This window comes from Cervus elaphus, chromosome 22, assembly GCF_910594005.1.
Source record: "Cervus elaphus chromosome 22, mCerEla1.1, whole genome shotgun sequence".
NCBI classification, from domain to species: domain Eukaryota; kingdom Metazoa; phylum Chordata; class Mammalia; order Artiodactyla; family Cervidae; genus Cervus; species Cervus elaphus.
This window is the reverse complement of record NC_057836.1, coordinates 49540486-49564725: the sequence shown is the minus strand read 5'-3', so window position 1 is coordinate 49564725 and position 24240 is coordinate 49540486. Positions and strand designations below refer to the sequence as shown.

The window sequence follows — 24240 nt, the reverse complement described above, 5'->3', positions numbered from 1 at the left end:
ATCCAATCAAAGGTATGTTTCTGTTGTAATGCCACCAAATGCTGTTTACTTCTCTGCCTCTGTTTCCTGTTGCCCTTCCCTTTCGTCTTCATTGAAAACTTACCAGGAGAGAGAAAATGATTGGGTCTATTTGCCACTAGTCACTATGGATACCCCTCCCCAACTCTCTTCCCTTTGGTGGGAGGGGGGTCTCATAAGGAGCTCCGTGCCCCCTCCCCGCCCCCTGCCTTAGGTGGCTGTCTTTTTTTTTTTTTGATGGCTGTCTTTAGCTGGTTGCTGGCCCGTCTGTTTTGACAGGATGATGAGGTAACATGACACAAAGCAAGGCTTTTCAGAGAAAGACCTATGGGTCTGGCAGGCAACTAGAGGTTTTGGGCCATCCAGTCTTGCTCAAAATGCAAAATGTTCTCTGATTACAGTAGAGACTTCTTTCCCGGCTTCTCCTTGCCTTGCTGGATGTGAAACAATAGACTTCCAGGATCCCCTTTGCCCTTGCCTTTTCAGACTGAAGAACCCTTATTCCTGCTCCAACATTGTTCTGGGCTTTCTCTAGTTCTGCTATCCGTTTATTCAAATATAGAAATCAGGATCACTTATTTTTTTCCCCCAGTCTGAATGTACCAAGGTTTTTAAGGAGAGAGGGTCATCTTTTTCTTTTGTTTTCTAGTGTCTTCAAGCTGAAGCCTCTCAAGTTCTAATTTCTTTAGCATGGCATAAATGACAATTTCTGGTGTTATCTATAGACATGTCCCTAGACAGGCCCTGTGGGAGAACTACACTCAGCCGTCACATGTGTTGATAGTATTATGCACTCCACACCCCCATGTCATTTTGCTCAGGCTGTCTTTCTCTGCTTGCTGTCTTCTACCCGATCCATTCAGCCGGTGTCACAATAGAGAGGTTTAAAACATGGGCTCTGGGGTCAGGTAAGTGAGGATTTAAATTCCAACCATGCTTGGCAAATTTCTCAAACCTTATGAGCCTTAGTCTCCTCACCTGGCAAAATGGGGATTACCATACTTCTCTCCCTTGATTATTAAATCAGAGAAGGTACAAAAAGTGGTTATTCCAATGCCTGACAAAGAGCAAACAGTCAACAGAAGCACTCCCTAACGTTCCAGGGCCCAGCTCTGACACCTCTGCTTTCCCTTTTTCCTTGCTCTTCTTTAACTGATGTTCATGGTTCTCCTCCCTTTGGTCACTTTCCCATCTGGGAACCACAACACTTCATACCTAGGTGATGGGATAGTATTCCAAGATGTCAACCATTTTTCTGTGATTTCCTTTCCCTAATTGCCCAGTCCTCTACATTCAAACCACCAAGTCTTTTGTGTACCAATATTTTAGGAAAAGGACAGCAGAAAACAGAAATCAGGAGACTGTTCCTGGCCTTTTGAATTAAAAAATCCAGCCCCTTAGGGCAGCAGTCCCCAAACATTTTGGCACTGGGACCAGTTTTGTGGAAGACAATTTTTCCATCGACTGGGGCAGGGGGTGGTTTCAGGATGTTTCAAGTGCATTACATTTATTGTGCATTTTATTTCTATTGTTATTACATCAGCTATACCTCAGATCATCAGGCATTAGATCCTGGAGGTTGGGAACCCTTGCCTTAGGGGATCAGAAAGACAATGGATTTGACCCCAGGATGCAAACGCCCCTACCTCAGGGACCAGGCAGGTGTAAACAGGGTGGACACCACCTGCTTAGTGTCAGCCAATTGCTCCCATGTAGGACTCTGGGACCACTGCTACCAGATCCTACTCAAGAGAAACTTTTAAAAAATCAGAATTTTAAAAAGCATTACATGAAAAATTGAACTTCTCACTCAATGCATGATTTTTTTCCCCAAATCATTTATTTAACACAACTTTACTTAGGAACAAACAAAGAGTTAGAACCTGAAAAGATGAAGATAAGACAGTCCCTGTTCCAGGTGCTCGCTGTCAGAAGGAGAGGTAAACACATAAACAGGCTGTGGGATCGAGTGATAACCTTATGTTACATGACGTTACAGAGTGATTCTCAACTGTGATCACTGGGCCAGCAGCATCAGCATCATCACCTGGGAGCCCATTAGAAATGCAAATTTGCAGGCCCCAGCCCAAACCTACCAAATCAGAAAACCATGCTCATTTTAACAAAAAACAAAACAACAACAAAAAATTAGACTAACCTGGTGCTAGGGATGCGTGTGTGCATGCCAAGTCACTTTAGTCGTCTCCGACTCTTTGCAACCCCATGGACCATAGCCCGCCAGGCTCCTCTGTCCATGGGATTCTCCAGGCAAGAGTACTAGAGTGGGTTGCTGGCCCTCCTTCAGGGGATCTCCCTGACCCAGGGATTGAACCGGTGTCTCCTGCATTGGCAGGCTGGTTGTTTACCACTATCGTCACAAGGGTTAGACATTCAGAATGGCAAATGAATATTTATAAATTTTCGTAACTTACTATGGCAAAATATACTAAAATTTACCATTTCAAGTGCACAGTTCAGTGGTCTTATATACACTCACGTTGTTGTGAAACTATGACCATTATCCATTTCCAGAATTTTGTATCTTCCTGAACTGAAACTTTGCACATACTAAACAACTGTTGATTCTCTTTTGCCTTCCCCACCTCCCCCAATGGGATTTTTTCCCCTATTGATTCACGTAAGTTCATTTTAAATGAGGGATACCAATCCTTTCTCACCTGCCAACTTGTGTGTCTTGAAACCTATTCATGGAGATTTTTAACCATCTGTTCAGAAAATTTTAAATTTTTCACGGAATCCTAAAACTATGGCTAGAATTTTATGACTCAATCTATGAATATTTTCCTTTATGATTTCTGTGTTGCCATGCTTGAAGGCAGTCACCACTCAATGTCATGAATTTGTTCACTTTATATTTCCTTCTAAGGTTGTTAACATTTAAATATTTAATCCATATAGGATTTACTTATATATATATATATAATTTTTTTTCCCCTCTCAAAACAGCTAATCAGTGGCTCCAACATCATTTTTTGGAAAAGCATCTTTCCAACTGATTTAAAATGTCACCTTTTCATACTAAATTTATGCTGACATTTACTCCTGGATCTTCTGCCTAGTCCTTTTGGAATATAACACTATCTTTATTGCTGTCCTGTTATGCTCTACTGTCTAGGTAAAGTTAATTCCTCCTCATTTTGTGGTCATTTTAATGGTTGTATAGTACACACACGTACCTTACGTTTTTAAGCCAATCCCCACCTACTAGGTATTTGGTATATTTCCTACTTTTCCATACTATACGTGCAGTTTGGGGCTAAATTAAACGAATCCTATGCTTCCGTGGCTCAAGTTGTGCAAATTCTCCTTTTACCCTTTTCTGTGAAATATTTTTAAAACAATATGCTTTTTGGCCTCAATTATGGGATAACTGGGGGCTTCCCAGGCAGTGCAGTGTTAAAAAAAAAAAAAAAAAAAATTCGCCGGTCAGTGCAAGAGAAGCAAGGGACACGGGTTCCGTCCCTGGGTCGGGAAGATCCCTGGGGGAGGAAATAGCAGCCTACTCTAGTATTCTTGGGGCTTCCCTGGTGGCTCCGACTGTTAATGCAGGAGACCGGGGTTCCATTCCTGAGTCGGGAAGATCTCTGGAGCCTAGGAAATCCCATGGACAGAAGAGCCTTGCGGGCTACGGTCCATAGGGTCACAAAGAGTCGACACGACTGAGCATCAAACACTTTCTAGGATAATCCCATAGCAAAGGAGTCTGGCGGGCTCCTCAGTAGTCCCACGGGATCTTAAGGAGTCGGACTGACAGAGATCGTAGGAACCGACAACCCTGCCTGGCTTTCGGATTACCCACGCGAGACTTCTGATGGACACCAGAGGGCGCAGTTTCCCGGCTCCGCCTCAGCCACATCCGGGTTCAACCGCAGGTTCCGACTGACAGGCAGGCGGAACTTTTCTTCCTCCTATTAAGTTGCGCGGCGGGGACCCTTTAAGCCACCACGCACAGCTCTCCACCGGTACAGCGGATACCTTGACGCCGGGGAGGCACACGTGATTATTCTGCTTGCTGCTTGCTTCATCGTGAGTAGCATGGACCTGCTTGCGGAAGAGTTTGGGAACCTGACCCCGGAGCAGCTGGCTGCGCCGATCCCAACTGTAGAGGTGAGTGCAGGGTAAATAGCGGAAGGGGCTGTGATGTGTCCCCGAGAGGCGTTGCCGCCAGAGTCCTGGCGGTGGAGCGGGGCGGGCCGCGGCTTCCGCGCATGCTCAGGACTCAGCGCTGGCTCGGGGTTCCGCGGGTTCACTGCCTAGCCGGCCGCTGGACCCACGTGCAATGGTTGAGCTGGGGGAGCCGGTAGGCTCCACGCTGGCCTAGCAGCCCCGCCCACGGCTCCGTGGTTGGAGCCATTCTAGTGTACGTGTGTTGTCAGGGGAGTACTGACTCTGACCCACCTTGGGGGACGTACTGCATCTTTGCTTCCTTGTAAAGGATGCTGAGGTCCAGAGAGCTTAGGTTCCCACCGCTGGCTGTGGTGTTAAAACCAAATCGTCTGAATCCCGGGTTAGTAGTTTCTCCTTTTCGCCGGGAACTCAAGTTTGGATTGCAAGAGTATTTTAAGTACCCAGAAAATTTACTCCAAATTTTAAGTGTTTTCTTAAACACTTAGCTTTCATCAACTTCTCAGAAGTTAAGGATAACTGTCCTACTCTGAGCTGCCTGATGAAGTTCAGCTGTTGATGTAATTTTATTTTCTGGAAAGGTACATATAACTTAAAATTTTAGTTGGCATCGGTTGGGGACATGGAGAAATAGTCTAGGGAGAGATTCACGTAGCGGGAACAAGACACTTGAAACCTGGAGGCACGGCCATCTGGTAGTTTTGAGAAATAAAAATAAATCCAGTGGTATTGGAGTGTGAAAAAGTAGAGGAGAGATTAAAGGTGACAGATAAGGGTCCTGGTTATGAAAGGTTTTGTTAGACATCTGAAGGAGGCCTAGGATGCTATTGACAGGTTTAAGCAGGAGAATGACTGACAAGATCAATTAATCTATTTCTTTATAATCATTCTGCAAATTACATTCTGAGGAATTACAATCAGTCTATTAGATTCAGTCTCTGAGTGCCTTCGTACATGCTGATTTTCATCAGGCGATACTGGATTTTTAACTTTGTTTATTTTATATTGGAGTATAGCTGGTTTGAATTTTTAACTCTTAAACTGCTATTTAAGAGCCAGCATTTACTGAGCACTTACTATGCGCCAGCTCTGTTCAAACCTAATGAGCATTAGGTTATTTAATCCTATGAAGCAAGTAATATTTTTGTCCCATTTTGCCAATGAAGATTTTTAAGACCCAGAGAAGTTAAGTAACTAACCCAGTGTCAGAAGGCCATTAAGTGACTGTTGGGGATTTTGGATTTCAGCAGACTCCAGAGCTCCTGACCTTAACTGCTGACTGAACTGCTTCTCCAGAGAGCTGTAGGATTTCTGTTTCTTCTCTGCATTTGCACAGCCATGAAGGGACCAGTAACATGCTTCCAGTCTTCTGATTTAGAAATAAGAGCTCCTCTTCTTGACCCTCTGCATCCAGTCCATCATCCCATCTTAAGGGCCCCAACTACAAAATGTACTCAATTCTGATAGTCCCACTGTTGTCCAAGTCAGCCACTGTCATCTCTTACTTCCTTGGCTTCTAACTTGTCCCATTCCAGTCTATTCTCTGCTCTGTCGCCAGGGCCGTCAGTTTAAACATGCAGATATGTTCACATTGCTCCCTTGGTTAAAATTCTTCAGTCTGCCCATTGCTCTCAGGGCAACAAAAATCTAGTCTTTACCATATTGTTAAGGCTTTTCTCAATCTGGCCACTGCTTACTTCTCTAACTTGTTTCTCCCCACCTGTCCCCTCTCCACTCCAACTCCTCAGGCTCTTTCTAGTCTCCTCATGTAGTCCATTGTGGTCTGTCTTTTGTTCTTCTTTGTAGATTTACATCCAGTAAAATGCAGTAGTACTTACTTAGTGTTCATTTACATTAGTTTTTGCAGTTATGTATACCCAAATAACTACCACCCCATACAAGATATAGAACATTTTCATCATTGCAGAAAGTGCCCTTTTCAGTCTGAGCCCTACACCACCATTTGATTCCTGTCATCATAGGTTAGTTTTGCCAGACTCATTTTTTTTGTGTGTGTGCGTGTTGATGTTTGATAGAAACCAACAAAATTCTGTAAAAGCAATTATCCTTCAATTAAAAAAAAATTTTTTTTAAAAAGATGACTTTTTAAGAGTAGTTTTAAGTTCAGAGCAAAATTGAGAGGAAGGTATCGAGATTTTCTATTTACCCCTGCCCCGACTTACCTTTTCTTAAAAAATGTTTCTCCATTTTCCAGATTGTCTGCCTCCCTCTCTGGCCACTCCTCGATTCTCTGCTCAGTGTGCTTTCTGCTGCTCTAAATGGTGGAGTGTTTCTGATCTCACGTCATGGAGCTCCTCTCCACCTACACTCTGTAGGTGATCTCATCTGTTTCATGACTTCCCCTGCCATCCGTCTGCTGACTTTCCCTGATTTAGGTCTCCAGGCCACTCTTCCCAAGTTCCAGACTCATTTGTTGTCTATTTGGCATCTCCACCTGCATGTCTAATGGTTATCTCAAACTTAACATGCCCCCAGCCATGTTAAGAAGGTCGCCCCTTCACGCTAAACCTGCTGCCCTGGCAGCCTCCCTGCCTCCTCATCTCCAGAAATGGCAGCACTAAGGCGTCAGCCTCAATTCCTCTTTCTCAGATTCCTGCATCTCATCTACTATTAAGTCCTGTTGACTAACTTCACATCGTGTTTTCCTCGGCAACAGTTTCTCACTACCTGTATTGTTGTCGGCCTAGAGTATTGCAGGAAACTCCTAGATGATCCCTCTGCGTCTAACCGTGTCTTTTCTCACCCCAGCAGCTGGAGTGATCCAGTTAAAATGGATCACATCATCTTGTCACTCTTTTGTTCAAAACCTTCTAGCAATTGTCTATTGCCCAAAGTCAAAAAATTTTACAGTTTCTTACAAGGTCTTACATAATCCTTGGGCTCTTACTCAGAAACTGTGTTTTCTTTCTTTAGACTCAGTTCTAACCATTTGTCAGATTTCCCATGAACAGATTAGGTACCATTCATGAAGAGTTGTATCATGGTAGGCTGTTTACAATCTCGGGAAGGTGTGAAGAGCAGGCCTAAGAGCTGAACATGGCAGTTTGCAGCTGTTTAAGTAGGTGAACACTGGGTGATATCTTTCTTCAGCCTGGACTCTGCCAGGTGCTAGTTGAGGAAAAATAGGAGGGAGAAAGAACTCCCTTTGAGTTGAAAGACCCAGATTCCCCACCAAACTCTGAAACTTACTAATACTTTCCCTTCCTCAAACTGGCAAACCCCGCTTACTCAGGAAGAGTCATGAGAATAAAATAAAGATGAAAAGTGCTTGGAATCTTGAGTCATCAAAAAGAGATTAAAGTATATTCTGTTTAAGAAATCTGTGGTTTATATATGCTTGTGTGTATGCATGTACATGTACAGTACGTATATGATTGCCATAAACAGGTTACAATGTAAAAATTGTTCTTTTTGTTTCCACTTACTTTCTTTTGCTTACTGTGATAAAGTAAGTCACTTTTGGTACATTAAAATAACCTCATGAAAATATTGTGATCGCTGACACAGAGTTCTGATACTTTTATTGTTCTGATTCACAGGAAAAATGGCGGCTGCTTCCAGCATTTTTAAAGGTAATTAATATCTAATAGTTATTTTTCCAATCAAGAGTCAAGAAATTAGCCTTTTTTAAAATTAAATTTTTATCACCAACATTTTTTGACTTTGTACAATTGTGCACTTTTCTAAGTTTTAGAAATATGAGCAATTATAAGGCAGTAACCCTGTCTATAAAGTACTAGGTAGGGGATTGTAATCTAATTTTAGAGGTAGGAAGTAGTTTACATTGTCGCTTGGCATAGGGATAATACAAACCAAAGTGCTGCTGGCAGTAGATTGATTGATGCCACAGGTGGTCAGAAAGGGCCTCCTAAAGGAGGTGAGACGTAAACCACATCCTTGGAGGAGAGGAGGACTTCCCAGTTGGCTCAGTGGCCTGGCAGAGTGTAGTCCATGGGGTTGCAAAAGAGTCGGACACGACTTAGCTGCTAAACAACGAGAGGAAAGGAATTACCTAGCGTGCGGGGAACATGGCTTAATAAAAGTCCTCAGGAGGACCCACGGGGTCTGTTGAAAACAGAGTCTAGTCTGCTTGGCTGGAGTGGATGAGTGGTTCGGACAAAGGAAGTACAGATTTTAAGGTTCCTATTATCATTGAATTTCAGTTTTAAAGAGCTTATGCTAAATAGTAGCAGGTTCCACAATGAGAGACCACTTGACACCCAGTAGGATGGCTGTAGTCAAGAAAGAAAGACAATAACAAGTGCTGGTGGGGATGCTGAACAAGTGGAACCCTCACAGTCTGCTAATGGAGACACAGCTGCTTTGGAAAACAGCCTGGCAGTTCATCAAATGGTTGAACATAGAGTTACTGTATGATCCTGCAATTCTGCTCCTAGGTATTTACCCAAGAGGAACAAAATCATGTGTCCATGCAAGAACTTGTACACAGATGTTCATAGCAGCGTTATTTATAATAGCCAAAAATAGAAACAACTCGAATACCAACTGATGGATGGCTAAATGAAATATGATATATCCATACAATACAATGTTTTTGGCAATAGAAAGTGCCAATACATGCTACAACGTGGATGAATCTTGGAAACATGCTCAGTGAAAGGGTAGAGGGTTGAAAAATGTGTTGCGTTTTTTCCATCTCAGTTCTGTATTATTGGCAGAAGGGAGCATGCTGGCAGAGGAGGCTGGGAATTGTCAAGGCCAGATTTCTGACCAGTTTTTACAGTCCGTGGGCTGTTGAAGAGTCTGGAAAGCATGTTTGTGAGAAATAGTGGAAGAGCCTTCTCAGCCTAGAAGAGAGGACGTAAAAGAGATGTGATAACTAAATGGACTGTGGTGGAGAAGACATTTTCTTCAGAAAAGACAATTAAGCCCATGGCGGGGGGAAACTGCGGGATGTTAGACTACAGATCATTATAAGAGTAAATTTTTCCCCCAACAATCAGGAGTATTTCAAAATGGGATAGCTGCTTAGTAAGCCAGTGAGATCCCTCAAAAGAGGTGTAATTAAAGCAGAGGCCCTCTGATGCTTGCTGTTGGGTGTATTCTAGAAGTGTTGAGCTAATTGTGTTTGAACATTAATGTAAAAAGTTGAACACGTTACAGTCCTTTTAAATCCTGAGACTGGAGTCTGTGTTTAGCATTTCAGGGTTTTTCATAGCAGCACACAGCACTGTCTGTGTAGCTGTGCTGACTTTTGAGATGAAAGGCAGTCACTGGAGCTGATCTGTTCATGGGTCCCTGGGATTCGCCTTGCTTCCAATTTTAAATGCATTTATTTTTGGTTTCCTTAATAGAGATCCTTATTTTTCCCCCTCATTCTTCTAAAAGTGATATGAAAGACCAGATATGGGGAAGTCATAAAATTGCTTACATAGGAACAAGAAAAAAAGGAAATAGGCATTGTTTGGGGGTTAGAGAGATGATGCTTGATTGCTGTATTTTTTTTCTTGGATTTTCTTTCCTGCCTAATTTGTTAGCTCATGGGGAGTCGTTAGGTATATATCTTGAATTCCAAACATCAGGTTGTTTTCCAGGGAGGAAAGTTTGGGGGTGTTCTAGTAAGATGGAGGAGGAATAGAATGAGGACATGAAAATAGAAAGTTTTGCCAAGTAAAATTCGTGGATTTTTTGTGGTCACTTTGGTTTTGGGGAAAATTTATGGATCAGGTTAAAGCCCATTGTGTAATCTGCTATTTCATTGCTAACCTTTTATTTTTTATCCATTTAGGTGAAAGGCCTTGTGAAACAGCATATAGATTCATTTAACTATTTCATTAATGTAGAGGTAAGCATCAGATCTTGGGAAAGGATATGATTACCAATGAACTGGAAGCCAGAGTCTTTCCTCATGTTACTCCTTCCATTGCAGATAAAGAAAATAATGAAAGCCAATGAAAAGGTTACAAGTGATGCTGACCCCATGTGGTACTTAAAGTAAGGAACCGACTACTCGTAGTTTGGTATTTTGATCATGTTTAACATTTGTGTGTGTGTGTGTCTGATTTTTTTTTTTATGGTGAATGTAGTTGCTATCAAAATTCTTTTAACATAATTCTCCTTTTTTGTTTTGACTAGGAAGATAATTATCAAATGTTCAATTTTTAATTGGTAAGCTAATGATAACAGGTAGAAATGAGTGAAAAGTTACTGAAACTTAGGTTTAAGCCTTTCTTAAAAGCAATTTTAGACTTAAAGAATTACAAAAATAGGACAGAGTTCCCATGTTACCCTTCACCCAGTTTATGCTGATGTTAACATCTTATGGAGTCATAGCACAATTAGCCACTGGGAAATCAGCACTGATGCAATACTGTCAGCTAATGTTAGCTTTCCCACAGATGTCCTTTATCTGGTCCAGGATTCAGTCCAGGACCTGCGTTAGGTCCGGGTGGCAGATGTCTCCTTTGTTCTCTCCAGCCTGTGGCAGCTCGTCAAGTTCTCTTAGTCTTGGTCTTTCACGTGACCTTGACATGCTTTTGACCTTGACACTTTTGAAGAATTCTGGTCAGTTGTTTTGTAGAAGGTCCTCACTTTGGGTGTGTGCATTGTTTGCTCATGGCTACGATGGTTTTTGCCTTTTTGGCCTCGGAAGCGATGCTTTGTGTCTCTCACTGCACCATGTCAGGTGGTATAGATGTCAGTCTGTTTTATTATTGGTGATTTTAACTTCGTTCACTTGGTTAAGGTGGTATCTTCCAGGTTTCTCCACAGTAAAGTTACTGTCTTTCCTTTGCTAATCAATCACTGTCTTACAGGGTGATCCTTTGAGACTATGCAAGTGTCTTATTTGTCACACTGTTTTACCTACTACTTTAGCATGCATTGGTGGTTTTTACCTTTAAAAGTAATTACTTTGGTATTTACCTAGTGGCCAGTATCTTTTTCTATCATTCTTTCTACATTAATGTTAGAATTCTACTGTGAGAAGACCTTTTTTCTTCCCCTCAGTTTCTATCTGTTCACTTCAGTTTAGTTCAGTTCAGTCACTCAGTTGTGTCCGATTCTTTGCAACCCCACGGACTACAGCACGCCAGGCCTCCTTGTCCATCAACAGCTCCCGGAGTCTACTCAAACTCATGTCCATCGAGTAGGTGATGCCATCCAACCATCTCATCCTTTATCGTCCCCTTCTCCTCCCGCCTTCAATCTTTCCCAGCATCAGGGTCTTTTCAAATGAGTCAGTTCTTCACATCAGGTGGCCAAAGTATTGGACTTTCAGCTTCAGCATCAGTCTTTCCAACGAATATTCAGGACTGATTTCCTTTAGGATGGACTGGTTGAATCTCCTTGCAGTCCAAGGGACTCTCAAGAGTCTTCTTCAACACCACAGTTCAAAAGCATCAGTTCTTCGGTGCTCAGCCTTCTTTATAGTCCAGCTCTCACATCCATACATGACTACTGGAAAAACCATAGCTTTGACTAGATGGACCTTTGTTGGAAAAGTAATGTCTCTGCTTTTTAATAAGCTGTCTAGGTTGGTCATAACTTTTCTTCCAAGGAGCAAGCGTCTTTTAATTTCATGGCTGCAGTCCCCATCTCCAGTGATTTTGGAGCCCCCCAAAATAAAGTCTGTCACTGTTTCCAATGCTTCCCCATCTGTTTGTCATGAAGTGATGGGACCGGATGCCATGATCTTAGTTTTCTGAATGTTGTTTTAAGCCAGCTTTTTCACTCTCCTCTTTCACTTTCATCAAGAGGCTCTTTAGTTCTTCTTTGCTTTCTGCTATAAGTGTGGTGTCATCTGCATATCTGAGGTTATTGATATTTCTTCTGGAAATCTTGATTCCAACTTGTGCTTTATTCAGCCTAGCGTTTCTCATGATGTACTCTTCATTTAAGTTGAATAAGCAGGGTGGCAATATACAGCCTTGACGTACTCCTTTCCCAATTTGGAACCAGTCTGTTCCGTGTCCAGTTCTAACTGTTGCTTCTTTACCTGCATACAGATTTCTCAGGTGGTCTGGTATTCCCATCTCTTTCAGAATTTTCCATAGTTTATTGTGATCCACACAGTCAAAGGCTTTGGCATAGTCAATAAAGCACATGTTTTTCCTGGAATTCTCTTGCTTTTTGGATGATGCACCAGATGTTGGCAATTTGATCTCTGGTTCCTCTGCCTTTTCTAAGTCCAGCTTGAACATCTGGAAGTTCACAATTCATGTATTGCTGAAGCCTGGCTTGGAGAATTTTGAGCATTACTTTGCTAGCGTGTGAGATGAATGCAATTGTGTGGTAGTTTGAGCATTCTTTGGCATTGCCCTTCTTTGGGATTGGAATGAAAACTTACCTTTTTCAGTCCTGAGTTTTCCACTCAGGCCACTGCTGAGTTTTCCAAATTTGTTGGCATATTGAGTGCAGCACTTTCACAGCATCATCTGTTAGGATTTGAAATAACTCAACTGGAACTCCATCACCTCCTCTAGCTTTGTTCGTAGTGATGCTTCCTAAGGCCCTCTTGACTTAGCATTCCAGGATGTTTGACTCTAGGTGATTGATCACACCATTGTGATTATCTGGGTCATGATATTCTTTTTTGTATAGTTCTTCTGTGTATTCTTGCCACCTCTTCTTAATATCTTCTGTTTCTGTTAGGGCCAAACCATTTCTATCCTTTATTGAGCCCATCTTTGCATGAAATGTCCCCTTGGTATCTCTAATTTTCTTGAAGAGATCGCTAGTCTTTCCTGTTCTATTGTAATTTTATTTAAATCAGTATGCACTCGTAGATGGTTATTTTATTATTTACATCATAATCCAGCACTGTCATTATTTTATTTCTCAAATAGTCCCAGATTTGGCCATAGGAAGCTTCCATCGAGTTGACCTTTTAACATGCCCCAGTTTTGAGCACTCCTTTACTTTCTGGTACCATGAGATGTGGTTCATGTAGTATTTTCCCTGTTCCAGCCTGGAATCAATCATTTTTCCAAGTATCCTTAGTCTCCTTTATTGGAGAGTAGTGTTTTAGACACCAAGATTTGGGTACTGAAGTCTCAGTAGACAGAGCTATACCTATTGTTTATTCAATCCTAGGATACATAGAAAGTAGTTTCAGAATTGTTAATTCACCACTCTGTGAGAATAAAATTTACTAATATTTGTATGTTGCCTTTCTTACAAGAATGATAGCAAACTATAGATACTCTTGCATTTGCTTTTTTTCTTAAGTATCATTTTTAGGAAGCTATAATTTCAGTATTTTTGTTGAGAGATTTACCGTATTTTTTTTAAAAAGTCAGCTTGATGGTATTTCCTCTCCTTTGTAAACCGTGTGTTCTATGACTTCAGGATCTCCAATTGTAGTTTTTTAATTTGCCATCCTGTGCAAGATAAGCATTTCTGAAAAGTGTAATCTCGTATTTGGAGGGAAAATAGCTTGATTGTGTATATGTTCTTTGAAGAAATATAATTGATTCTGGAATAACTTGCCTTTCAGATATCTTAACATCTATGTCGGGCTCCCTGATGTTGAAGAAAGCTTCAACGTAACTAGACCAGTGTCCCCTCATGAGGTAATTACCAACCATAATTTAATTGGATTCGTTTGGCTTAATTGGAAGAGTCAGTGCCCTTAAAATATATTCTTAAAAAATGATTTAAAGATAGGGGAAAAAAGTATTCTCCGAAAAGGGAGAAGACAACGAATTCAAAGTAGTTCAAGAAGGCTGAGGCTGCAGCTGTCATAATTCCTCCTGACGCAGAGGAAAGCTCACGGGTGTTACTGCAGTTAGAGAAAGAGGACGAAAAGGTTTCTTGGAGGGATTTTGACTCTTGGAGAGATGGGGAGCGTGGGAGAGCCAGGTGGGTGGGCAGTCATGGGATCCACCGCAAGACTAGGGGTGCAGGTATTACAGGCTCTGCCGTACAACTCTATTCCTGCTGATGGCAGAGAGCATCTGAGGGGGACAGAGGGGTCCCTGAGGCAGTTTTGGGGTCCTGTCCAGTTTCATTCACATTTGAAGGGATTGTTAAGACCATGAATGTCTGCCTCTCATGGCTATTACCTTCAGTTCAGTTCAGTCGCTCAGTCGTGTCCGACTCTGCCTCCCCATGAATCACAGCACGCCAGATCTCCCTGTCCATCACCAGGTCCCGGAGTTTACTCAAACTCATGTCCATCGAGTCAGTGATGCCATCCAACCATCTCATCCTCTGTCGTCCCCTTCTCCTCCTGCCCCCAATCCCTCCCACCATAGTTTTATTAAAAAAGAAAACAAGATAATATTTATATAGTACTCTGTACCAGCACCATTCTAAAATAGACATTAACACTTTTAGGAATTAAAGTTACTCACATGACTGAGATACAGAAAATTTATTTAAAACTTAATTGGTAGAGCCAGGATTTGAACACAGGCCAGAGTCCACACTAACCATCATGCCAGCCTGCCTTCTGTCAGGCCTGAAGAAGGCTTGATCTAATTAAATAAATGGTATAAACAATGCTTACTGGTCAATAATAGGGCTTCACAGTAGCTCAGATGGTAGAGAATCTGCCTGCAGTATGGGAGACCCGGGTTTCCGTCTCTGGGGTGGGAAGATCCCCTGGAGAAGGAAATGGCAACCCACTCCTGTGTTCTTGCATGGAGAATTTCATGGATAGAGGAACCTGGCGGGCTACAGTCCATGGGGTTGTGAAGAATTGGACACGACTGAGGTGACTGTTTTAAAACCCTAGGCACAATTAGGCTAGAAAAAAGTTTGTATCTGTCTTTGGTTTAGTAAAAGCCCAAGAGAGGATTCAGCATCATGAACTATATGACAGAGGTTCAGAGGAATTCTCTTTTTGAGACCACAAGCCATCTGATGACCTTCAAGATATTAGAGAAGTCTTTGGAAGATTCTGGTGGGTTTCCTGTGTCCAATCATGGCCCAGGCAAGGGCATCAATTAGTGAGTCATGGCCACTAAAAGTAAAGCTTGCACTGACCATTCCAAAAGTGAATGATGTGTTGAGTGATTCGCGCTCTGACATGCCACTTGCAAAGGAATTTTGTGATATAGTTTAGCTTATTTGAAGAAGACAAGGAGATTCAGTTTAATTTTTTTTAGTGTGTGTGTGTACATACTTCAGTTATATGTGTGTGTGTGTATTCAGTCACTGAACTGGTGGTTAACTGTTTTGAGTAAGCCAGCCGCATTGATGACTTTCCAAGGTCCCAGTTTGCAAAGAAGGATCTAATGGCTTCAGATATGTGGGAGGAGACTGGTGATAACATCAGGTCAGGGAGAAGAGACTCAGTCCAAGATTATTGTCCCATTTCTGGGCTGGCAGGGGCAGGGATGCTGTGGCAATGTCTAGATCCGTGGTTGGCATTGTCCCCTCATGGAGAAGGTGAGGTCATAACTCCCAGTTCCCTTAAGGCAGCATGGGGGCAGCTGGGTACCACAGAGGGTCAGAGTCCAGCATGGGCCTTACTTCTGCTTGAGATTGGCTCTTCGAGGCTGTTGGGACCCATTCTTGCCCCAGAGGAGGAGCAGTGATTGTGTGATTCTCTTCCAGTGCCGATTGCGGGACATGACGTACTCCGCTCCCATCACGGTGGATATCGAGTACACCCGAGGCAGCCAGAGGATCATCCGTAATGCCTTACCCATTGGCAGGTGAGGCTGACGCTGCCTGCGTCGTGGCCCTGTGAGGTCACCCCCCGCAGTACTGACACTCTCCTTGCCCCGTTCTCATCTGAACGTGGGGGAAATGGAGCCTGCTTCACCGGGTTGCTTTATGGGTCCAGTGAGTCAGTACATGTAACACTCTTGGAGCAGCGTTCATCACGTTGTTATGTTTCAATTGTGGAGTTAAGGAAACCGCTTCCATTTCCTCCTGCAGCTCCAGGCTGTTAGGGACGCATTTCATTCAACTCTCCTGGGCTGGCCAGTCTTCCTGGTGGAGTTTTGCATATTTTGAGCTTTCTTGGAAGAATGAATGTTCATAGCAGTATTTAGGGGAGAAGTTATTTGCCCAGGACAAGTTTGGAAATGATAGCACCAGCTGGCATTTTTGCTGCCTGCTTTTCCTAATTAGAGAAATGTATCAACTCTCCTGTGGAAATGGACCTGATCCACGATATTGTGTGTTTAATGATGATGTTGGACTGTAAACACAATGCAACTAATTGCCACTCAAGTGTTGCCCCTGGCCTCAAAAGAACTTAATAAACATGCATTTGTTTATTATTAGGCCAAGAGCTCAGTAAATATCCATTTGTTCATCAGATATGCACCAGCTACCTGGTACTGTCACGTGCTATGCTGGTAACTCTGTCAGGTAAATAGAAGATGCTTAAGACATTGCTCACTTGGCTATATTCTCCTCATTCTTCACTTAGAAAAAGTAATAGGGATATTAAAAAAAATTTAATCTTTGTTTTAGCACAGCTGTTTATTAGGGTTAAAAGAGAAGAGCTTCTCTCTTATAAATGGACCAGACTTGTGTCCAGTTAAATGTTAGTTCTTTTTCAGAATTGCCTGGTTAGTTCTGAGAGTCTCTGGTTCCTTACACTTTGATTCATAGTGCTGTCTCTACGTGACTAAGGCGAGTGGCTTTGTTTTCCACGAATGAAGACTTGCCGCCATTTGTTGACAGTCCCTCAGGATTGTCTGCAAAGTTGCAGGGAACCGTGGATTTGGGTTTTTGTTTTCTGTACCAGAAAAACGGTGTGCCTGAGGATGCACTTCGTTTCGCTCAGCTCTCTCCCACAATGCCATCCCTCTGCCTCTCCTCAAATGTCCAGCAGGAATGCAGACCCCTCAGTGGTGTATGCACCGGCCAGCTTGTGTTCTATTCAGCCTTTCTGCCAGTGACCATCTGAATATGATATTTTCTTTTTCTTTTATTTTAAACAGAATGCCCATAATGCTGCGCAGTTCAAACTGTGTTCTTACAGGAAAAACACCAGCAGAATTTGCTAAACTGAATGAATGTCCTTTAGATCCAGGTAGGTGTGATTTCTTAGATTTCCCCTCTGCCTCCTTCTTTTTTTTTTTTTTTTTGCTTTTGTTTTGCTCTTGCTGTTGATTTACCATTTTTTCTCAGAAACAAGATCAGCCTTTCTTCTTTTAGTGAATTAGGATAAAATTTTGTTTGTAAAACATACAGCAGTTTGGTTCCAACTTTATTCTGTTAGTCTGTATTTTTAAAGGTATGTTGTTTCCTCTTTTATTTCAGGCTTAAAACTTCAATACCTCAGTTCAGTTCAGTTCAGTCGCTCAGTCGTGTCCGACTCTTTGTGACCCCATGAACCACATCACGCCAGGCCTTCCTGTCCATCACCATCTCCCGGAGTTTACCCAAACTCATGTCCATTGAGTCGGTGATGCCATCTGACCATCTCATCTTCTGTTGTCCCCTTCTCTTCCTGCCCTCAATCTTTCCCAACATTAGGATCTTTTCAGATGAGTCAGCTCTTCGCGTCAGGTGGCCAAAATATTGGAGTTTCAGCTTCAACATCAGTCCTTCCAGTGAACACCCAGGGTGTTCTGGTTTATTGCTATGGTTTATCAAGACTGTCTCTTTGCTCAATGGTGTTTTTTAGTATGCTTAAAAATTCAAGAATCATCTCATGAAATTCTTTGTCTGTCTCATCTGAAAAGACACAAGTAGCTCACTTCTGGCTGTTTTGAATGCCGTATCAGGGCAAAAAATGAGTCTTCTGTTTAAGTTTTTTAAAGTTATATTTTTGTACTTATTTCTAGGCAGTTTTTTTAAGCTTCATGCTTAGCAGCTTACAGAATGTTATTTTAATTCCTTAATTCATGTTTCACTTTGATTTAGTTTATGGTTAATCTAGTTCCTTTATAGTTGCATATATTGTTTCCCTGATAGCTCAGTTGGTAAAGAATCCGCCTGCAGTGCGGGAGACCTGGGTTCCATCCCTGGGTTGGGAAGATCCTCTGGAGAAGGGAAAGGCTACCCACTCCAGTATTCTGGCCTAGAGAATTCCATGGACTGTATAGACCATGGGGTCACAAAGAGTCGGACATGACTGAGTGACTGATGTAGAATCCCAGAAGGTTTTGGAAAGAGGATAACACAGAATGTGACTTTACTAGAGCAATAATAGGATGTTTCACAAGTCAAATATATTGCCTTGTTTTTGCTTATATTCTGAATGTAAAACAGTCTCACTTTATCCTGTTCTGAATTGTGTGCACAAAAGTGTAACATAATGTTTTATGAGTTTTGTCAAGTATAGAATATATTTTGGACACCTGCTCTTAATCTGCCATTGTCAGTGATTTGTTGGAAAACTTGGAGCGAATTTTAATTTATACTGAAGATTGTCAGTTATTTCTGTGCTTATAAAATCTGAAGACTAATTTATTTGGCTTTTTTTTAAATTCACTTCTCATGTGTCAGGACCTGATGATCCATAGACCAATAAGATGCATTCCTTGTCCTCCAGAAATTTATCTTGTGGCTCATTTGTTTAAATCATGTGCTGAGACTGTTAACAATTTGTAAAACAATATTGACAAACCCCTTTAAATTAAGGAAATGGCAGCCTACTCCAGTATTCTTGTCTGGAGAATTCCATGGACAGAGGAGCCTGACAGGCTACAGTCCGTGGGATTGCAAAGAGTTGGACACAGCTAAACTACTGTCTCCCAGTACCATAATGTGATGGTATTGAGTTGGCTGAAAAGTTCATTTGGATTTTCCTGTAAGATGTTATAGAAAAATACAAATTAACCTTTTGGCCAACCCAGCAGAAAGACTAGGAGCTTGCTGCCATTGCTCAGTCGCACTGTTGGAAGAATGGCTGGTGATGCTTCTCTTGTTTCCCTCTGGCAGGGGGCTACTTCATCGTTAAAGGAGTAGAAAAAGTTATTCTTATCCAAGAGCAACTGTCTAAGAACAGGATCATTGTGGAGGCTGACAGAAAAGGGGCTGTGGGTGCTTCAGTTACCAGGTATGGACGGCAGAGTTGGTGTTCTTACGAAATACTGATCATCCCATTGGTGTTGGATGGCTATCACTGAATACAGAGGTAGCCAGTTATTTCTCTTCTATAACAGGGAGTGTGATATTTAAACTAAACTATCTGTCATTCAATTGGTTGTGTAAGTCTGTATCATAGAGTATTGATTTAAAATTTTCAGTGATGAAAAGTGTGACATTGTTCAAAAGGCCATTAGTTATTTTATCCAAGTTGAACTTGGCTGCAGTCCATGGGGTCTCAAAGAGTTGGACACGACTAAGCGACTAACACACACAGCATTAAAGAAACTTTTTCTAAAAGGTAAACGTTCTGGGAATAAAAAATATGTGGCATGGTTAAGATGTCAGCATGAAATAGTGTTTCTATTCTGATGCCTTATAATGAACTGCTCAGCTTAGAGTTTCTGAATTTTTCTTTTCTGGTGAAGAGGCAGCCAACAATAATGCCTATTTGTTGAGCAGTTAGTAGGAGCCAGAGAGTGTATTAGGTTCGTTACATATATTTGTCACCTCTGTTCTCCAAGATAAGTGCAGTTATTTTCAGGTGAGTAACAGGCCTTGCTCACAGGTTGACATTGACCATCAGAGGAAGCCAACATTTGAATCAAGATGTAATAATTCTGGAACCCACATCTTCCTGTTGTATGCAGCTTTTGAAGCCAGGGCAATCAGGATTTGAATCCCACAGTTGTTTACTAGCCATGAGGCACTTGGGAGTGAAATTACAATACTTAACTTCTCTAAGCCTTGGTTTCTTTTATACATGATTTAGGGATAACACTGCAAAATAAGTGTTAGTATGTAGGAGATAACAGCTAATGTTCATAGAGTGAATAACAGTGCACAGTATGTAATAGGTGATCAGTATGTGTTATTATTGTGGTGGATTAAAACTAGGAAATGTTTTTAAATCCATTAGGAAAGTTTCAGCTAACTGAGATATCAATAGGAGATTCTTTAGTTTCTTTGGGCTTCACTGTATACCAAAACTGTACTATGTTTTACTGGATTATTATTTTAAAAATTCATACTATGCATTCATTGCCTTGTGGTTTTCCTATTGTGGTGTAGACTCATTTTAAAGTTTTTCTCTTCAAATGTTTAAAATTGATCAGAAATATATCCCATATTAGAACAAAGCAGTTCAGGTGGAATCAAAGTGAAGTAGGTTAAAATGAATTGGTGATTGTTGCTTATTCACACATAGAACTTCTGTCATAATCTCACAGCTAAAGAAACAATTCTAGTGTTCTAAAATGTTCATGGAGGCAGAGGAGGCTGGAGAGGAGTTACGTGTCTTTCGAAGGTACCTGTTTGGAAGGACCTTACTGATCATTGCTGATCACTTGAATCTTATTGATTGTTAGTTATTGCTCTTGCATGTTACTAGCTTGAAACTAGGGGGAGATGTAGTTTAACCAACTGTGTTTTCTTATAGCTCTACTCATGAGAAAAAAAGCAGAACCAATATGGCTGTGAAACAAGGACGGTTTTATTTGAGACATAATACTTTGTCAGAAGATATACCTATTGTCATCATATTTAAGGTGAGTTTTCAAGTATCGTCTGAAAATTATAAAGAATTCTTTTATACTTTTATTTTTATATATGTTAGAAAAATTGAGCCTGCAAATATCTTCTGAAAATTATAAATAATTTTTTATGGTTTATTTTCATATATAGGTAGAAAATTGAGCACAAGGAGTTCTAGGAATGTAAAGATTTATGACATAGAGAAATTGTCAGGCATGTAATATAAATTGAAAGCTAGTGAGGCTGGGGTTCAAGTATTTTTAAAAGTAGTGATCTGTTCTTTAAAATGGAAACACAATAAGGAATTCCAAAGATACAAAAGGATGTGTAGTAATTAGTAGGCCTCTCACCCACCTTCCCTAAAAACGTAGTTGTCCTACCTAGGAACACTGGTTTCTGGCGCAGCCCTCTAGAGGTGGTCTGTGCATGTACAGCACCTGAGTTTGTTGTAGGTGTATGTTTTGTTCTTCGCTTACATTGGAGAAGGAAATGGCAACCCACTCCAGTACTCTTGCCTAGAAAATCCCATGGACAGAGGAGCCTGGTAGGCTACAGTCCCACGGGATCACAAAGAATTGGACACGGGTGAATGATTTCACTTTCTTTCACTTTTACTTACATACACTGCACCCTGTTTTCCACTTAGCTTGTTTTCTTTTTTGTAACTTACATCTTAAAGATAGAGTTTTATTAGTTCATACGCAGCTACTTTTTTTTTTTTTTAATGGTTCCATTTATAGGTGTACAATAATTTTTCTTATCAATGGACACACAGCTCTTGCTGTTTCAAAGCTGCTGTAATATTTTATTCAGGGCAAGGATATCTGTAGGCTAAGTTTCTAGAAGTGTAATTTTCTAGGTCAAAGAGGATGATCTGAGTCTTTTGTTCTTTTTTATGGACTTCAGGATTCCTGTGAATTTTTTCATAGATAACGAACCTTTAAGCTAAAGCTGATTTTTTAAAATTTTCTTTGTGAATTGTTGACTTAGAACCCAAAAGACATTTTCCTGTAGAAATGATGTTCAAGTGATATTTACTGTGTAGTCACTGAGTTGTGTCCGACTCTGCAGCCCCATGGACTGCATCATGGCAGGCTTCCCCGTCCGTCACCATCTCCTGAAGCCTGCTCAAACTCATGTCCACTGAGAATTTTAAAATTTACTTCTTATTACCTTTCTTTGAAGTTTATGTTATTTGTAATTATAATTTTTTTTTTCAGTGGGTTTTGTCATACATTGATATGAATGTTATTTGTAATTATAATTTTTGTAAAAGACAAAGTAATTCTGTCTTTTCTTGAAGGGAATCCCACATTGCCCAACGCAGTATCTTGTGTACATAGTGAGGTTTAGTGGATAAATTTTACCTATGTGAGATTACATCTCCAGCAGAGGGCAGTATGTTACCATGCATCAGAAGGACTTTTATGGACAATTTCAGAGTTTATAAAGATGTGTAGGACTGCTTTCCTTAGACCAGAAATTATAAATTAATTATAATGCAGATACTGTTATGTCACGCATATGGAAAATGGATCATTAGACACATGCATGCATTAAAACCAGAAAACTTTTAAATACTTCACCTGCGTAGGTGACAAAAGTTTGGTAAGACAGTTTTTTCTGTCAAATTTAATATTATGTTGTAAATGTATACATATATTCATAGCTGACTTAAATCCTTTCTAGAATCAGGCTATAAGTTAATAATGTGCATTTTTATGCAGCCAGTAGTTGAGATTTCCAGCTTCTCCCTTTCTGATTGTAAAATAGTCCTTACATTGAATTGAGAAAGTCACTAAAAAGTGTAACAACATTGGATAAAGTTTTTTAAGACCTTTTTTCCTTTGCTTTTGAAAAAGTATACACATTGATTTTATTTTACTTTTTTCACTTAGCAATGAATTTTGAATAACTTTCCTCATCTATAAATGAAATCCACACCATTATTTTTACTAGGTATTGTATAGAATTCATGTATATGATATAATCTGTTTAAGCAAATTCCTATAGTGGGACATGTAGGTGTCTTTTTTTGCTAAATTTTCACTCTTATGCACAGCACTGGAGGTCCGTGTACATACATGTTTGTGTGTGTTGCTGATTATTTTGTGAGACTAATTCCTGGGAGTGGGATTATATATATTTTTAAAAACTTGTACATGTTGTTTATTTTTTCCCCTAAATGTATTCATTACATTTTAATCAGCAGTGTATACTAACTAAAATAAATATTTGAAAATTTTTAGGTCAAATAAATACATTGGTCACACATTGTCACTTTTTTTGGGTCTCTCACTAGAGTTATTTTAATGAACTTGCTTATTAACCACTGTTAAGACCTTCCCATTTGGGAGGCAGCATAGCATGAATATTCCATGTCTTACAATCAGGCAGATCCAGGTTGATTTCCAGTCTCTTCACTTACTAGTCTGTGTGGCCTTGGATAGATTTCCCAGTCTTCCTGAGTCTTGGATAACTCATCTAAAGTGAACATTTTACCTAAGGGGGGTTCTTTAAAGAGCAAATGAGATAATATACTTTTTGCAAAGTAGACTGCATAGAAAAACAATGCTATTTCTTTTTAGTGAGTCCTCTTTACACATTTAACGTCAGAAGCCTGGGAAAATAAAGTAGGCTACCAGAAAAGCCACACCATTTCTCTTTTTGTGCTGTGTGGCCCTAACACAGACCTTGACAGTCATTAGGACTTGATGGTTGTTGACTGTAGCCAACAATTGGCTAAAAGTGACAGAAGCAGCAGGGTTTCCTGACTCCATGCTGAGTCTGAATATGACGGGTAAAGCTTTTAAGACCTAGATCAGCCTTATTTATGGACTTGAATCACAATAAAGGTTCTCCTACCCATGAATCTTCCCCACTTTTATTTTTTGTACCCCTCAGTATTCAGCAATTGTGCTGTGACGGCATCTGCAGCCTGAAGATTTTTATGGAAAAAGAGGACAGATATCAAGGGGGCTGGGCATTGCACAATTTTGAAATTTTTGGTCTTTAAAGAGAAAAAAAATTACAGAGTTCAAGTGAGTGAATGCAGTTCTTTTGTTATCTGCGTGGACTGCTTCTGGTAATGATAGGTTGACTTCTGTCTAAAGAAAAATCACTGGTTTCTGAATGTTAGATATTTTAAGAACTTACCTTTTCCCTACTACACATAATATGTTGCAACATATCACCATTAGCTTCTGTATCATTCTCTTCTGCTCATTAGTATTCTTTCTGTCTCTAAAATTCACACTTTTAGTCACACTGAGTGGATATCCAAGGAGAAGACTTCCTGCCACTTTTTAAAGAGCACGTCCCCTTATTTTTGTTCTTATTGCTGATCGCCAGACTGGGTGACCTTCCGCGGAATCGTATTATCTGCTATTTTTTCACGAGGTTATTGAATAGCCTTCACTTTTGACTTACTCGTTAGGTGAAATGATTTTAGATATCTGGAGTACAAAGAGTTCCTTATAAAGCTGGTTTTCAGATGTCTAAATTATGTCTGTAGAGCAAAATGGTTGAGCATTTTGCTGTCGTTTCCATAGCAATATGTCA

At 40.7% G+C, this 24240-nt stretch overlaps 1 protein-coding gene across 1 annotated transcript in view; it reads left to right on the top strand.

Annotated features, from left to right (window-relative positions):
* The first annotated feature begins 3930 nt into the window (after positions 1 to 3930).
* Positions 3931 to 24240, top strand: part of POLR3B (RNA polymerase III subunit B) — a 109896-nt gene continuing 89586 nt past the window's right edge. The window contains exons 1-9 of the mRNA XM_043880705.1: positions 3931 to 4146; positions 7725 to 7757; positions 9935 to 9991; positions 10076 to 10140; positions 13643 to 13718; positions 15709 to 15809; positions 17052 to 17143; positions 19000 to 19117; positions 20585 to 20693. Of these exons, the coding sequence (XP_043736640.1) occupies positions 4075 to 4146; positions 7725 to 7757; positions 9935 to 9991; positions 10076 to 10140; positions 13643 to 13718; positions 15709 to 15809; positions 17052 to 17143; positions 19000 to 19117; positions 20585 to 20693 (723 nt within the window). The 5' untranslated portion in view covers positions 3931 to 4074. The remainder of the gene's footprint in view (positions 4147 to 7724; positions 7758 to 9934; positions 9992 to 10075; positions 10141 to 13642; positions 13719 to 15708; positions 15810 to 17051; positions 17144 to 18999; positions 19118 to 20584; positions 20694 to 24240) is intronic.